Below are 18360 nucleotides of genomic sequence, written 5' to 3'. Positions count from 1 at the left end.
GATTGTAAAGTTTAGTTTTTTGTATAAAAAAAAAAAAAAGAAGACAAACATGTTATACTCATCTGCCCTGTGCAGTGGATTTGCACATGGCAGCCTGGGTCCTCCTCTTCTATGGTCCCTCTTTACTGCTCATGGTCCTTTCCTCCTGTCAAGTGCCCCCACAGCAAGCAGCTTGCTACGGGGGCACCCAAGTGGAGCTGCTGCTCCGTCTACCCATTCAGACACAGAGCTGTGGTTCGGCTCCGCCCCTCTCTCTGTCCCCATTGGCTAACTGACTTTGATTAACAGTAGCGGGAGCCAATGGCACAGGAGGGAGTGTCCTGGAAAACCGAGGAACTCAGGGACATAGCTGGATAGAGATGGGGCTCAGGTAAGTATTGGGGGGGGGGGGGGGTTGCTGCACATAGAAGGCTTTTTATCTTAATGCATAAAATATATTAAGATTAAAAAAACCTTCTACCTTTACAACCCCTTTAAGCAAGTAAAAATGCTCTTATGTGTGCACTTCATCTGTGTTCAGCTTTAACATCTAGCTTTTACTTTCTCATGGTATTTAGTAATTTAACCTGTTGTTGTCGCCATCACTAAAATCAATAAAATCACTTGGTGATGTCCCATGCAGAGCAAACTGTTGGCACTATATAAATCCTGTATAATAATAATATAATAATAGTTTAGCCTTCAGAGCTTGTTAAACACGGGATGGAATTCCATAGTATTCTTGTTAAGCTTTCTTTTGTAATACAGTCCAAGCTATTTATGGAGGTTGGTAACAGAAGTGCTAAGCCTGCAATCTGGCTACTTGAGCAGGACTAGCTTTAATTAGGTCGATTTGGATAACAAGTGAGAGTCACCTCAGATGCCATCATCCACAATCTGGTACTAAATACCTTGGGACCATCTCCTTTCCAAAAAGGGCCAATTTGGGAGGTATTTGTACAGTTTTGGCATGTTACGGCCTCAAGAGATGATAGGCCGTCAGTACGTCAGGTGTGATCACTTTTCAATAATTGGTACCATAGCTTGTAGACTAACTTTCACACAGACCAAATATTATAAACCAAATTGGGTTATTTTTGCCAAGAAATGTAGCAGACAAATTGTATGAAAAAAAAATTACTTATTTGCAAAATTGTATAACAGACTAAGAAAAATGATTTTTTTTCCTTTTTTTTTTCTTATTTGTAGCGCAAAAAAAATAAATAAATAAAAACAACCCAGTGGTACATAAATACCACTGTAAGAGAGCTCTACTGGTGTGAATAAAATGATACAAATTTCATTCAGATACAGTGTTGCAAGACTGGGTAATTCTCATTCACAGCATGACAGCACTGAAAGCAGAGAACTGGACTGGGCAGGAAGGGGGTGAAAGTGCCCTGTATTGAGGTGGTTAAGGCAGCGTTCATTTTTGTACGATGCACAGCGAAGAGAAGAGAAGGGTGGCGAAGACAGCAGCGACAGAAGACCGGGCCACCGCCAGTAAAAGAGCTGGAAGAAGGAGCGGAGGCCCGACAAGAAGAACCGAAGAGGGGGACAAGACCCCCGAAGTCGTAAGAAGACCCCCGGGCGGCGACGAAGAAGAAAGCTGGGCTCCTCCGCTAGTAAAAGAGCTAGCAGAAGATAGCGGAGGAGACCGGCAAGAAGACCCCCCCCCCCCCCCCCAAGATGGAAGAAGACCCCCGGAGCTGTGCAATAAAATTATTTTAAACCCTTGTGTTGTGTTTTTTTTTTACTTTTTTTTTTCACCAGGTGAATGGGTAGGGGTACATTGTACCCCATACTCATTCACATAGGGTGGGGGGCCAGTATCTGGGGGCCTCCTTATTAAAAGGGGGCTCCCGGATTCCGATAATCCCCCGCCCGCAGACCCTGACAACCAACGGCCAGGGTTGACGGGAAGAGGCCCTTGTCCTCATCAACATGGGGACAAGGTGCTTTGGGGTGGGGGGGCTGAATGGCCCCCCTTTCCCCAAAGCACCCCCCCATGTTGAAGGCACGTGGCCTGGTACGGCTCAGGAGGGGGGGGGAGCGCACGCTCGTCCCCACCCCCTTTCCTGAACGGCCGGATAAGGGTCTGATATGGACCTTGGGGGGGGGGGCGGCGTAGGACTTCCCCTTTAAGTCCATACCAGGTGACGGGGCCAGCGACATTGACTTCCTTCACTAGTCCTGGCTAACTGGAGCCGTGTTCAAAATGAATGGACTTTCCTCCGTGTGCGGGAAAGTCTGTTCATTTCAAAAGTCGGCGGACTAGCACACACACGGCCGGATTGTCAGAAGGAATCGCAGTCCAGCGGAAAATTTTTGAGTCAAAACTACTTTCTAAGTCCACCGGAGCCCACACACGGGCGGATTGTCCAGCGAACTCTGGTCCGTCGGACCAAGTCTGCCGGATAGTTTGATCGTGTATACGTGCCACTAATGTTACCCAATGCACTTTGCCAACATGCCTGAGAAATAGTGCATCAAAACGCATGGTATTAAGAAAACTATGCGTTTTGGGGATTGCACATCTTGTGTGATTTAGAATGGCCCGCTGAAACATATGGGCTGCCCTAAATGTGATGTACCACACATTTGTTTTTGTGTTTATGTACAAATGGACACATTCCCATTCACCGTCTGTCCAAGGGACACAATAATGCATCTTAGGGATGGCCTAAAACCGAGGTTGGCAACCTGTTGATCGTAATCTACTCGTCGATCATGGCCAGGTAATGGATAGCTTGCGTCCCTGCATTGCCGACCTGGGCTAAACTGCTCCTCCTCAGTGGTGAAAAGTCTGGGGTAGAGAAGGAGAGAGCCGGGCCGGTGAATCAGGGGAGAAGATCTGCTCAGGTACTGAGCTACCTCTTTTGTTGAAGCAGCAGGTGTGGGCTCACTTGGGCTGCTGTGGCTATCAGATCAGGGAAGGAGAGAGCAGGGCAGGCAGATCAGATTAGGAGAAAGCCAGGCAGTCAAGCCAGGGAGGAGAGAACCCCCAAGTCAGAACAGGTGAGGAGGGAGCCAGGCAGGCGAAGCAGCGAAAGAGAGCCGGCTGGGTGAAGCAGAAGGGGAGACTTCACAAGACCTCTCTCACTAAAGAAACACTGCAGGTGTGGGCTCACCAGGGCTGCTTCTTTATTCTAAAGATTCTTTAGCACTGTGTAGCACAAAGTAAAAACTGAGATGGCTGCAGCAGCCCCAGTGAGCCCACACCTACTATGCAGGTTTTAGGGGAGATCTCTATTGTGAGGAATATGGGTAGAAGGGGTCCATTTTGGTAGTACTTTGTAAAGTGGTTTGTGCATTAGGGACCTCCAACCACTAATGAACTAACTCACATTAGTGGTTGGAGGACATAAAACCCCTTAGCTGAGCTGCAGGTTTTACTACCTCCCAACCACTCCCCATTAGGCTGCAGAGACAGCAGCCAGGGAATGTGCACACGGTGGCCACGATGATTTGGTTTGTGGCCACGGAAAGAAATTCTAGGTCCCTACTTGTTATTGGGGGCTTGCTAGTAAAAAATGTTCTATAAATAAAAGGCACACTCCGGAGATCTTTGATCTCCTCCATAATGTTCATGTAGACCTCCACCTCCTAAAGGTTGCCTACCTCTGCCCTGAACTATTCCCTTCTTAAAAGGGTGTCCCCACTGGAACATTTCCCTTCAACTCTTATTTTGGGGACAACTTTGGATATTCCCTTACGTTCTTTCTCGGTGACAATGGTCAGAAGTACAAATAAAAAAAAAAGTATGAATCTCCTTAAGGGGAGAACTGTTAGCCATTTGGGTCTGGCTGATTGTACAGCATCAAGCTGCTCTTATTTTATTTTCACTAGAGAGATGTCTGGTATCCCATGTCAAGAAAGTGGCCCCTGGCATTCAGTATGAGACTACCAAACAATAAAACTGCAATTCAATCAGACATAAATTATTCAATGCAAACATCTCGTACTGGCAGGATAAACATTTGCTGGTTTGGTCCCAGATGGATTGACGGTGATCAATGCATTCCCCTCAGAACACAATTGAGATCTCCAATCAACTCCATTCTGACAGCAAACGCATGGTATGCCATATGGAACTACCAAACAGAAGATGATCAGTCCAGCACTTCGCATATACCTAGTATACTGACACCATACCATCTGTCTTGTGACAGGAAAAACAGAGGTGGTATGACAACGAAGGGAATTTTACACAACCTACTTTCTGCACCAATTTGTTGGTGGGAACAATCACGATAGTATGAAGAACATAGAAAATACTTAGGTGCCTAACATCTTAGAATTATTTCTATTAAAGTACATCTATCACATGTATGCCAAAATCAAAAATTGTATGAATATTGACTTAATACCTTTTAACAGAAGTGTTTTAGCTGCTTTTTATATAGACCTTGCGCCAAACAGATACAGTATATGCAGAGTTGGAGTTCTTTGCTCCTTATCTAGTGCTGCAGATACATAGATGCAATGTTGAATATAGAGTCAGTGTAGCACCAATACTGGCCGCCATGGAAAAATATGTTACTTTATCCAATTCATGAACCTTTTATATGCGCAAGAACTATTTTCTTGCTGACAGTTTCCTGTAGGAAGAAATATTGCGGTTGACGTTTTCGACCCCCAATTTTGAAAGTACTAGTTTCTTGGTTGTCATGTTGATCGAATGGTTTCAAAACCTTACTAAGGCTCTGGCCTGGACCCAGAAAAGGACTGGGAAAGAGAGCATTCTCTTCAGAATAAATATGTTGGGATGAAGGCCCTAAGTGAGATTACTACCTCATTTAGACCCTAAAATGGAAGTAAACCCATCAATTTAACAGTTTCACAAAACAGTTACATTCCCGACACGTGCTGGTAATATAACGGTCACATTGGTTGTGCTCTCAGCTAAACTGTCAAACCATACAATGGCTGGTGTCATAACTGATCACATGTGCATCATCATGACAGTTGAAGATTAAACCAAGATGTCAGCTTCCTTGGCTGAAAATAGGAGGGTTTACTTACACTTTAATCATCCCCACAGTTAGTCGATACTGGAAGACCTCATAATTAGCAACAGGTCCTGCTCTGATCAAGGTCCAACTTCAGGAGAAGGAGATTATATATATATATATATATATATATATATATATATATATATATATATATATATATATATATATATATATATATATATATATATATATATATATATATATACATATATACATATATACAGTGGTGTGAAAAAGTGTTTGCCCCCTTCCTCATTTCCTGTTCCTTTGCATGTTTGTCACACTTAAGTGTTTCGGAACATCAAACCAATTTAAACAATAGTCAAGGACAACACAAGTAAACACAAAATGCAATTTGTAAATGAAGGTGTTTATTATTAAAGGTGAAAAAAAAAATCCAAACCATCATGGCCCTGTGTGAAAAAGTGATTGCCCCCTAAACCTAATAACTGGTTGGGCCACCCTTAGCAGCAACAACTGCAACCAAGCGTTTGCGATAACGTGCAATGAGGCTTTTACAGCGTCCTGGAGGAATTTTGGCCCACTCATCTTTGCAGAATTGTCCTAATTCAGTTACATTAGAGGGTTTTCCAGCATGAACGGCCTTTTTAAGGTCATACCACAACATCTCAATAGGATTCAGGTCAGGACTTTGGCTAGGCCACTCCAAAGTCTTCATTTTGTTTTTCTTCAGCCATTCGGTGGTGGACTTGCTGGTGTGTTTAGGATCATTGTCCTGCTGCAGAACCCAAGTTCGTTTCAGCTTGAGTACACGAACAGATGGTCGGACATTCTCCTTCAGGATCTCTTGGTAGACAGCAGAATTCATAGTTCCTTTTATCACGGCAAGTCTTCCAGGTCCTGAAGCAGCAAAACAGCCCCAGACCATCACACTACCACCACCATATTTTACTGTTGGTATAATGTTCTTTTTATGAAATGCAGTGTTCCTTCTACGCCAGATATACTTGGACACACACCTTCCAAAGAGTTCCACTTTTGTCTCATCGGTCCACAGAATGTTGTCCCAAAAGTCTTGGGGATCATCAAGATGTGTTGTGGAGAAATTGAGACGAGCTTTGATGTTCTTTTTGCTCAGCAGTGGTTTTCTCCTTGGAACTCTGCCATGCAGGCCATTTTTGCCCAGTCTTTTCCTGATGGTGGAGGTATGAACGCTGACCTTAACTGAGGCAAGTGAGGCCTGCAGTTCCTTGGACGTTGTTGTGGGGTCTTTTGTGACCTCTTGGATGAGTCGTCGCTGCACTCTTGGGGTAATTTTGGGCGGCCGGCCACTCCTGGGAAGGTTCACCACTGTTCCATGTCTTCGCCATTTGTGGATAATGGCTCTCACTGTGGTTCGCTGGATTCCCAAAGCTTTGGAAATGGCTTTATAACCCTTTCCAGACTGATAGATCTCATTTACTTTCTTTCTCAATTGTTCCTGAATTTCTTTGGGTCTCGGCATGATGTGTAGCTTTTAAGGATCTTCTGGTGGACCTTACTGTGTCAAGCAGCTCCTATTAAAGTGATGCCTTGATTGTGAACAGGTGTGGCAATAATCAGGCCTGGGTGTGGCTAGAGAAATTGAACTCAGGTGTGGACAACCACAGTTATAGTATGTTTTAACAAGGGGGGCAATCACTTTTTCACACAGGGCCATGATGGTTTGGATTTTTTTTCACCTTTAAATAATAAACACCTTCATTTACAAATTGCATTTTGTGTTTACTTGTGTTGTCCTTGACTATTGTTTAAATTGGTTTGATGTTTTCCGAAACACTTAAGTGTGACAAACATGCAAAGGAACAGGAAATGAGGAAGGGGGCAAACACTTTTTCACACCACTGTATATATATATATATATATATATATATATATATATATATATATATATATATATACATACATACATACACAGAAAGACTAACTCATTAACTCCTACCCTCCTCCCCTCTACATTCCCCACTATCTGGCCTCACTGCATCCTCTCTACCGTCTTCCTTCCCCTCCTTCTCTTCACAATCTTCTTCAGTAGACTGAAAGCCAATTGTCACTTAAAGCTGAAGTCTAGGTACAATTATAAGTTAGCCTTGCAGTGTAGCTACCCCGACACTGCAAGGTTAACTGCCTATTTTATTTAGGGTGAAAATAAACGAGCAGTTTACTTTTCTTCTGTAGACTTCCTCCCAGCAGCATGACCAGCTCCACAAAGCCACTTGTCTTGGCTGCTCTGTAGGTTGCCGGCAGCCATACCTCAGATACAATGCAGAAACCAGTAGTCCTGCATTGCAAGCGAAGATGTCCCAGGGTCTGCTAACACAACTCGGAGCATCAGAGAGAAAGGGTGAGTGCCAACAGAGAAGGGAATGAGGGATAAGCCTTTATGCTCCCCTTATTTAAACCTTATGTGTGTTGCAGGGGGGCCTAAATGCAAGGTAACTTTTGATATTACCTGGAATTCATCTTTACATTAAATTTTAATGCAATAAATGTAGCCATTTTTTAATTTTTTTTTTTTTTTATTAAATTACAAACCCATTTACATAGTCCTTCCTATTCTGCACAGGCACTGCCTTGTGAAAGTCATGCTTTGCTTCTCCAACAGGTTTTTCCATTGCCCCATTACAAAAAAACTTGAAAGGGTGTTTTACTTATCCTAAAATGGTAGAGACTTTTTTATTTTTATTTTACGATAGCATGGTTTTTATTAGTTGCTTTTATCTTGGGTAAGTCCATATCTTTTTCACAGAGCATCTGCCAGTTTATCTAGTCCATAAAGTACATCGCCATTTACAATCTTTTTTCTTTGGCATACAAAGCATCTGAAAAAGGTGCGTCATAACATGTCCTTCAAACCTTACACTTCCAAGGTAGGTTCCAGGACATCCTGTCCACTTTTTCACCTCACGTTGCCAGACTATTTTTAAAAAATTTCACTTACAGCTTTCAGACTTTGTAAAAGACCCCCAAACTACACATTTTTGTAAGGCACAGGACCCGTAGAATAAAAAGGATGGTGCTACAAATTTTGTCGGTTCAGCGATAAATGAGCAAAATGTTAGCAAAGTCATGTTTTTGATAAATAGACACTGAAATCATTACTAAATTTCGTTTAATACTTATTTCTAGATTTTATATTGCGCCTTTTTGTGAAGCGGTGAAAACTGTGTGCGTGGGATTTGTATTTGTATTTTTTTTCCATTTTCTGGATAGGTTTTATAAATTTTTTATTTTTTTTTCCCTTTACTTAAAAGGTTGTCACAAGGAGACAAGGCCCTGGTTTTGCTAGAAGGCCAGTCAGGTAAGTTGTAACTGTAAACTGCAGAACAAAGATAAATTATACTTCTGTTGGTACTCACCTGCCACACGCTCGTCAACTTCCCGGTTGCCATCATCAGAGTAGCGAGCAAAGTCCAGTGAATCGAGAGTGCTTATACTACCAGCTCGATCTGCAAAGAATAAGGATCGTTCAGTCAGGGGTGTGTCAAAATTTAAGAATTTCATAGAACAAGGAAGAAATATCATGGTTAAATAAACATTAAATAATATTCCAGTGTAATCCATTTTATAGAGTGATCTGGAACAATGAAAATAAAGATTCACAAAAATCCTCTTAGCCCATCTCTAAATAATATGCTATTATTAAACCAAATCTGTCGCCGATCAGAACATTTCACAGCTGAAATGATTAAAAGAATGTGCAGCTTCCATTCATAGTGTGGCACAAGTGTAGTGAATGTTTTCTGTATAAAATTAGGGAAAATTGTATATAAAGTAAAAAAAATAAAAAACAAACAAACATAGGCACCATTTAAAACGAATACGGCTTGATTCACACATACGCAAGTTGCGAACTGTAGCAAAAATCGCACTGGTTCCAAACCCGCAGACAAATTGCACTGCTTTTTATCAGACGTGCAGGGGTGCCAATTCTTAATGGTACCCCCACACATAAGAACACACAATGCTTTTGGGGTGTGGGAAAACACATGGTGCTGCAGTTCTGTGCAGCTGCCCTGCAGGTAGGCTTTGTAAAATCAGGAGCACTGTGATGGACAAGTTTTATATTAAGGGAAATTTGGAAGAGCACAACAAAAATGTGCCCATTAGCACGCCCCTGTAAATCTCTGTGAAGAACACACCGTACCTTGAGGGCAGGCAGGGATTGGAAGCCAGCAGAGTTAGCGAGCTGCAGGTGGCAGGATCTAAGCCAAGAACCTTGCGGAAGGGGATAGGCTGTACACGTTATGTCACACCATGCCTTGCAGAGAGGCAGCAAAGCGATAGCGAGGCGGGGCACACACGCAACGTCATTGGTTGCTGGTACGCCCGCGGTCCCAGGAACGGACGACTGCTGAGTGGCAGGAATCTGGCATGTTAGATTGTCAGACTGACGGTTCCAACTGGAGTAAAGGTTGGTCCATGTTCTGACTGTGGTCCTCCATTTAATGACAGCTGCTTTAGAGCTAGAATATAACTTGCCAAATCTATTACACTATGGAGATGCTTCTTTTTTTAACATTTCTCTAAGTCGATGAGCATATGAGATAGATCCTGTAGAATACTGGGAAGTAGCCTATCCAGTGAAGAACCTTATGTGACCATCCTGCTTTTTAAAAGCGGTCAACATATTCTGGTGACCTTCCATGTATATATTCAATTCACAAGAATCGCTATGGTGGAACCGTGGGAGTTGAAGAAAACAGTATTTAAAAAGGACTATAATTTTTACAATTTATATCTGGACTTCAATAATTTAAAAGGGTTGCAAAGTCTAAAAGCTTTTTACCTTAATGCATTTTTTGCATTAAGGTAAAAAATGTTTAGGTGTCAGCATCGCCCCCTTAGCCCCCCTTTACTTACCTTAGCCCTCATTTGATCCAGCACCGTGCACATCTGCCGCATTTCTCTCCCTTCAATTTTGGGTCGCGTTGGCTTTGCTGAGGCACCGGGAGCCATTGGCTCCCAGTGCTGTCAATCGAAGCCAGCAGTGACGAGGAAGCACGGGGGCGGGGCCAAGTCCCGCTGTCTGTGTCAATGGACGAAGCAGAGGGACTCAGGTGCGAGCATGCCCCCATGGCAAGCTACTTCCTACGGGGGCACTAGCCAGAGAGTAGGGGCCAGGAGTGCCGGCAGGGGACCCAAAAAGAGGCGGTTATAGTAGTAGTAGGCAGATATAGACATGTTTGTTATTTTATTTTTTTTAAATTTACCTTTACAACCCTTTTAACCACGTGCCAACCAGCAGCCGTTGTTATACGGTGGCAGGTCAGCTCTCCTGTGCAAATCGTCGTAGCTGTGCGGCGGCTCAGGCGGGCGTGGGAGCGTGCCTGCGGGTCGGGTGGACTCTGTCTCCCGGAGACTCGCAATTGCCTAGTACAGAGGCAGAATGGGGATCTGCCTTTGTAAACAAGTACTTCTCCTTTATGGATAGAAATATGACTCATCAGCACCGAATACACATTATTCAAATTTTACTCACTACGGTTTTCTAATTGCGGGAAACAATGTTGGCTATACATATGCATAAATACTAAAAACATGTAAACAATAGTATTTCATCAAGAAACATTATTACATGAAAAATCCAAGCTCAATATGGAGTAAAGAAAATTCCAATAAAGACACCCACATGATATGCTCAACATTAAGTACTCTCGTTCTTGACTGTCAGTTTCCATAGAAACAAACGTTTGTCAGTTGCTTCTCTACTTTTCCCTGGAAGCAGCGTGTTCTGTATAGCATCCATAAAATTTGATTATATATACACACACACACACACACACACACACGTAGCAATCTACTAAACTTAGGTAGTAAAAGAAGTCCCTGGGATTTATTATTAGCGTTACAACACACTGCGCGTCATCGGTCTAAAGCCCTGTACACATAATCAGAATATCGTACAATAATCCGATCGTTAGTACACTTTCGTCTGAAATTTTCCGAAGGGACAAAGACAACCTTTTCTTTTTTGAACGATAACAGATTGTATGATTTTTGTTTAATCAGTAAAGTTTTAGTTAAAAAATACAGAACAAATACTTTACATCACTTCCAAATTTTTATTCTGTCATATGAGAATTTTCGTGCTTTAGTAAATTATTCATTTTTGATAGCAACTAGCATACAAAAAAAAAGACGAAAAACAAGACAAAAACAAACAAAAAATAAATAAAAACACACACGGATGATCATTCATCTGAGAATCTCATCTGTGTACTAGGCTTAAGCGCTGTATGCATTAAATGGCAGCAAAAATATTGTTTTGAGACATTAAAAATACTATGCAATACGAAGCGAGCATTTTTACCTTATATTACTTTACAATTTGATGTAATATGGATGGGGTGTAATCAGATTTTTTTTTTTTTTTTTTTAATAGAACATATACCGTATGTAAATATATGAAAAAAAAAAAAAAAAAAAAAAACATACCTATAAAAATGGTTAATGGCTTTAAAATTAAACTACAACTAGCTTCTCTTTTACACAAGCCCACCCATTTCCCCCAAAAAACTCCTCCTGCCAGTACATTGTTGAAAGGGTCTACGGAATGCAAAAATATATTGTAGTGCACACAAAGAGTAAATATTGTCCACATTTTCCATTAGATATTCATGTAAAAGGTAAATATACCCAGTAGAATTTGTTGACTCTCAACATAAAACGTGAACGAGCAAACATTAGATAGATAGTCATTAGCCTATCACAGCTCTCTGGAAATATCCGATCCAGAGCTCCGGAGGCAGAGTCATGACATCACTGGCCCCACATCCCATCTGTACACTTACACACCAATGCTGGTGTCCTGCCGAAAAAGGTCTCTCAGCGGATCAAGTCCCTCCCCCCCCCCACCCCCGTACTGTGCAGGTGCAGCACTTGCACAGTACGAACAACTACGGAGCCGTCGAAAGTCTCCGAAGATGAACAGCTGATTGTCAGCTCTACATGGCGCCTGCGCTCTTAATGCTACATTCTGCCCCGAGTCCAGGTTCACCATCCAAGTGGACATAGAGCTAGAATATAAATATGGCAAGCGAAGCAAGGCTGTGCCGGAAGCATGGCGAGCGTAGTGAGGCCGCGAGTGGCCCTGCTAAAAAATGGTGCCTTACAACAGTGTTGGAACGCAGGCGCCGTGTACAGCTGTCTCACAGGTGTTCAGCTACGCCTATTTTCGGTGGCTCCGTTGTGGCTCTTACTGCGCAGGCGCTGTGCCTGCGCAGTAGAGGGAGGACATTATCCGCCGAGGGGACCTTTCTCGGCAGAACACCGGATTAGCAGCGCGCATGGTGCTGGAAGTGTGCGCACACGTCACTCCCTGCTGGGAGGTGGGCTATACGGCCGGGGAGGTGGGGGATACACGGCCGGAAGGTGGGGGTCAGCTATGTTACAACTTCACTGTCCATAGACTGGAGATTTCCAGAGAGCTGTGATATGCTTAGAAATGAGAATACAGAGGTTATTGTGCAGCGGTTTGGATTTTTACATAACTATAAAATGTTGCACGTATTGGAGAAATTATGCATTTGAGGTTTACAAGCACTTAAAACTGAAAACACTCTTTTAGGTTGGGTTCACACTGCATTCCTGTACATCGGGTTCAGGTGTGATTCAGGTCCGAATTTTAGCTTGACTGAACCGGACCAGTTTTCAATCCGGATCATGGCCACCCCAGACATGTGTGAACCGGCTCTATTGAGAGCCAATCACAACTGCCTGTCAAGCGAATTGGATGCGGTGAAACCAACATCCAATTGGCTTATGTGTGAACCCAGCCTGCAGTCTGGGGTAGCAGGAGATGTGCACCCTTCACTCATGCATCCCTCTGTATGTCAGTAAGCTAAAGGAGAAGGGGCGTGGTGACATTTTCTGCATAGGTCGGATCTTTTTTCAGTAGCAAAGTGAGGAGGATTACAGATGACCGGCTGCTCCTATGCATGTCAGACTGTGTGCAAATGAGTTGTGCTGCTTTGCTGACGTAGCTAAAATGTTCAGTTAAATTTTTTGTTATTTGGGTTTACAACCACTTTAAACCACTTAAAAAGGACCCAGGCTTTTTCTGACATTTGTTGTTTACAAGTTTAAATCAGTATCTTTTTGCTAATCAATTACTTAGAACCCCCCCAAACACACACAAAAAAAAAATATATATATATATATATATATATATATATATATATATATATATAGATATATATATATATATATATATATATATATATATATATATATATATATATATATATAGATATATATAGATATATATATATATATTTATTTTTGTACAATATTAAAGATGAAGTTACGGCGAGTAAATAGATACCCAATATGTCATGCTGTAAAATTGAGCCAAACGACAGTACTTAAAACCCTACATAGGCAACGCATTAAAAATGTCTACAGGTTACCAGGTTAGAGTTCAAGAGAGATCTAGTGCTAGAATTATTGCTTTCGCTCAGACATTCAAAGCGATACCTCACATGGTGCAAACACCACTTACATATGTGGGTGTGACTTACGTACATGTTAACTACTATAAAATATAATATATATATATATATATATATATATATATATATATATATATATATATATATATATATATGCGCCGTATATATTTTTTTTTATACACTGTCCCCATAAAAAAAATGAAAGGAAACATCCCTTGCAATAACAATACAGCATTCCAGGTCCACATTATGGAGATCTTGGGGTTTAAATCTCTCTTCTACCCTAAAAACACACACTTGTTTACATGGCTAGGGAACCGGGAGTGAAATCAACTTTGCTCCAGTCTTCCAAGGGCATAGAGATGGTGTCCATCTTGCCATCACTCGTCTCTATGCAAAAACCCTGCAGATGCTGGATGGTTCCCGGGCTCAGCAATCGTCACCATTGGCTCGGGAACCCCCGGGAATTGAACGGAGGGTCCCTCTCCCGCCGCTTCCTAAAGTGAATCTGACACTGGGATCAATTATCAGAAAGCCAGCCACCTAAGGGAAAGAATGATACCAGGGTTATGGAATCTAGCTGCAGCCATAATCCCGGTATTTAACGTCAAAATCATGAAGTACATCCCTATTTAGGCAGTCAGCAAGCACCACAGTAGACAACACTGGTGTGACTGAACCCTAAAAGTCCAGTAACCCCAAATATAAACAGATTGTCCAATAATAGGAAGAAAGATGTTAGTTTTTTGCAAGCTACCATTACAAAACAGCAGGAAACGGTCATCATGGACAGCATATTGTATGTAATCTGACAGCATATTGTATGTAATCTGACACACTTCCATATGTCATAAAACAATGTAATGAGGGAAATCTTACAAACAACTGCAGTACTTCCCGACTCCACATAACTATAATAATGCTCAACGGCCATCCTCACTCACACCCTCATATCTTGAATTCTGACACCATCCCAATAGTCTTTACAATAAATCAATGTAAAACATGCAGGGCAAAGGACATTTGGTTGGTTAGTGTTACCTTTTGCTTTCTATTTTTATAAACCCGGAAACTAAGAGAGCTATCATTTATCAACCAAGGCAGGCACAAAGGACTTTGATACCTGAACACACCTTCCTTTGCTTTAATCAAAGTGTGTGTTTCAAAAAAACAAGGTCGTTTCAAATACTGTAGCTTAAAAGAGGAAGTGCATTTCCATCACTAACTTTTACCTATAGGTTATTCCTATGACCGGTAAGCGCAAATCCATCAAGAAATCAGCCTCCCACAGCTCGTGGCCCACACCGCCAATAACGAGCGGAAGCCATCTTGCCTGTCCCTTCCTCCTCTCCAGCTTCAGTGGCGGTGCAGACAGAGTTCTGGATGGCTCCAACCTCCGATCCGGATGGAGATTTACCATCCACAACCCTGGAGCCTAGAACTGACCAGTCCACTTCTGCAATCCTGATGGTGATCGCAGAAAGCAAGTCCTCCAAGGAGGGGAAAATAGAAAAGGTGGCATTAGAATGTGGGCTCATAAGGCAGGATATGGACAGGTTTAGCGGCTGCCTTACAGGTGCAGAGCATTGCATCTCGGCATAGCGAACCATAGCATTACTCAACATGGAACTGAAAATACTCACCAAAAGGATTGGCAATAGGTTGACCAACACATTACACCACCTGATATTTCCAGATCAGACTGGGTTCATGCCAAAAATGGCCACAGACATTAACCTGCAAAGGGTGTATACACATGCTCAGTTAGCTCCTGAGGTATCATCATCAGGGGAGGCTCTGGTGTTTTTTGACCAGGAAAAGGCCTTTGACTCCATTGATTGGACGTATATGATGTAGGTATTGCAACGCAGGGGGTTCGGACCCACGTTTTCTTTAAGTGGATTTCACTACTATACGAGCATCTGGTGGCTGCTCTTCGTGTAAATGGGAGAGTATCAGCCGTTTTTCCAGTGTCCAGAGGCACCAGGCAGGGGTGCCCCCTTTCACCAGGGCCATTTATGCTGGTTATGGAGCCTCTGGCTTTAGCGTTACTCTCATCCCCCCCAAATACATCGGATTAGTGTGGGTAATCTGTGGTTGAGACAAGAGCCCTTTTATGCGGATAACCTGGTGCTTTATTAGGGACACAGGACCCTCCCTACAGACGGCACTCTCTCTTTTGGACAGGTTGTCAGTGGTCTCGGTCTCGAGGTTAATTGGCACAAATCTAAAATCCTTCCTTTGCGCTCACAGCCCATGCCTAGACCGGCTGCCCCTACTACTCCCCTTCAGTGGGTTACACAAATTAAAGATTTGAGATCAGTAATAAAAAAACTCGGTGGCAGACTACATAGGCCTTAACATTTCCCTGCTACTTGCCATTTTAAACCAGAAGCTAAATGCCTGGAAAAATCTTCGACTGTTGCTCACTGGCAAGATAAAATAGATTAAGATAAAAAAAATTCCCCCATTTTTATATGGCCTTAGAGACTTCCCGGTATGGATCCCCAAATGAATTTCTACCTCAATAAACAGTGTACTCCTGTCCTTTTTTATGGCCCGGAGGGACTCCTTGTCTTAAATTAGCCATACAACAGCAGCTGTGGTGAGACGGGGGCCTAGTAGTCCCCAAATTCTTAAAATATTTCCTGGCTGGCCAATTGACAGTTGCTCACTACTGGCTGACAGCCCCTGGGATAAAGCCTCTATATCCTTGGTGGCTGCCTGTGTGGGATCATACGAGGCCCTCTCTCAGTGTACAGAGGTTTGAAATCCCCTACTACTTACCTCTTCTATGTGGTCAGTGGTGCAGAGGTTTAGGTCAACTAGTCCTTGTCGGCTATCTCCCAACCTACTACTGTGGAGAAATCCAAACTTAACCCTTTTTTTGACTATACTGATCCAATAGTTTGAACCAAATATGGTATAAAGACTCTACAACATGTAGTGACTAATGGTGCCCTGATGACCTTTAATGATCTTAAAGAATGATACAGATTGCGAAACTCAAATTTTTTTTTTAGGTATATCAAACTGAAACATGCTTTTTACTCTCAATTCAGAGTGACTTACTATCCATTCTATACAAGGGCCTCTTTCCAAAGACAGTTCAATTTATGCAATCTTGCAGACTAGCCTGGGAGGCCGCAGCTCCTGGACAAGACCAGGACGATTGGGATGACATTTGGGAGGCTCCCTTTAAGTGCCTAGTATCAGCTAGAGACCGTTTGATCCATTACGATTTTTATACAGAATCTACCTTAGCCCTGCTAGGCTAGCCAGGATATTTAGAGGCCAAACTTCCCTGTGCTGGAGACGCTCCGCACCTCTTGCACATTTTATGCACATCTTTTGGCAAGAAATTGCGACATGCATTAGGTTAGTCACCTCCATCTCAATACCCCTTTCGGTTGAGGTATGCTTGTTGCACATAGTTGAACCTTTAGCTACCACTAGGGCTATACACACTCTTCTCACTCTCTTATTGTTCTACACCAAGAAACTGAATAATTCTGTCATAGAAGAGGTTGTATTTTGTTTTCCTTCCTTTGTTTAAGTTTTGACTTTGGCTGGTACTGCTCTTATTGTGACTGGTCTGTTTGTTACCGTGATGCGTGGTTGTCTGTTGTATACACCCGTCCTAAAATCTCAATAAAATTTAATTTACAAAAAACGCGTTTTTAAATTGTCATACAAATAACTATTTGAAATCAAATCTTTATTATTTTGTGGAAATAACATGGTGTGGGTAGGTTGCTGCCGGTCACAGGCTGTGTCATGCCCTCCCAGCCTGTGTAGAATAAGAGGGAGGCGAAGCCTCCATTAATCTACGTGTAATATCCCACCCACGTAAGACTAGTCACATGGGCTGCTCAGATGTGATAGGGAGGAAACGCTCAGCATAGAAACCCACTGAAAATTGAACATGTGCAGAGTTGCCACCAGAGCTGCAAAATCCCTAGCTGAAATGGCAACATGGAAAACAACAGAAAACAAATCTCATAGTGACTGAGTATGAACAGCATGTAATACGCCATTGTCTGCTGAAGACCTATAAGGGCATCAATTCACTGGGGGTCTGTAAACACAAATGTGTTAAGAATCCCTGATGCAAAATGATTAATCCTAAAATAAAAGGATATAAATAAATGGAAAGGAACTTCCCTTTGTGAAAAACTGGTTCTCGTCATTTTCTCACTGCCTGGCAGCACTCCATATGGCTTCTGCCAAAATAGGACCATCAGTCAAAGCTACCAAATTGCTGGCTCTAATTGAACTGTGATCATTTCCACTGGCAGAGGCAAGACAACCATTGCTACAGCATTAATCACACGTTCTATTGCCTGGGAGAGACAAAAGATGGCAATGTTGGAAATGTCTCACAATTTGTCAGTGAGATGTAAAGGAGTCTAAATTTAACTCATGAAGAAAATTAGGACTTTTGTTCAGCTGAAACATTGTGGAATTCAATCACCTCTGGGACTGGCCCTGTGCTCACCATTAACCACGTAATTTGTAAATACAGAAGCCATGCATCTGTGTTTACAACTGACAGTGCACCGTCCCCAGTGGCTTCTACAGAACCTTCTCTGCCCTGCACTGAGAGCCGGGACAAGAGATGGGCAGCTGACTGAGAACAGTGTATTCATGGGTGGATCACAGACGTGGTGAGCTGCATCGTGATACCCAAATTTTGCTGAATGGGAAAGGGACAGAGCTGCAAATAAATGCAAAGAAAGCTGCAGGAGGTATAGGAGCCGGGCTGGCAGGTGAGAGGTGCTTTTTAAAAAAGTAAACATGGCAGATGGTGGAGTTTTGAAGTGTGGGGCAAAGATGGGGGCAGTGATGGAGGGGGTTGTGTGTAGATCAGGGGTGCCCAACCAGTGGCCCAAGGGCCACATGTGGCTCGCGGA

The 18360-nt window shown here is 42.6% G+C and overlaps 1 protein-coding gene across 4 annotated transcripts in view; it reads right to left on the bottom strand.

Moving 5' to 3' along the window:
• The window catches only part of RELCH (RAB11 binding and LisH domain, coiled-coil and HEAT repeat containing), a 208430-nt gene that overhangs the window by 152166 nt on the left and 37904 nt on the right, over nucleotides 1-18360 (bottom strand). For all 4 annotated transcript variants that reach the window (XM_077492057.1, XM_077492055.1, XM_077492056.1 and 1 more), the window contains exon 2: nucleotides 8354-8443. In XM_077492057.1, coding sequence (XP_077348183.1) covers nucleotides 8354-8443 — 90 coding nt within the window. The remainder of the gene's footprint in view (nucleotides 1-8353; nucleotides 8444-18360) is intronic.

The sequence above is a fragment of the Lithobates pipiens genome, unplaced genomic scaffold (genome assembly GCF_037356315.1).
Source record: "Lithobates pipiens isolate NorthernLeopardFrog02 unplaced genomic scaffold, aLitPip1_a1.2 Scaffold_19, whole genome shotgun sequence".
Taxonomy (NCBI): Eukaryota; Metazoa; Chordata; class Amphibia; order Anura; family Ranidae; genus Lithobates; species Lithobates pipiens.
The sequence above is the reverse complement of the archived record's forward strand: the minus strand, read 5'-3'. Positions and strand labels throughout refer to the sequence as shown.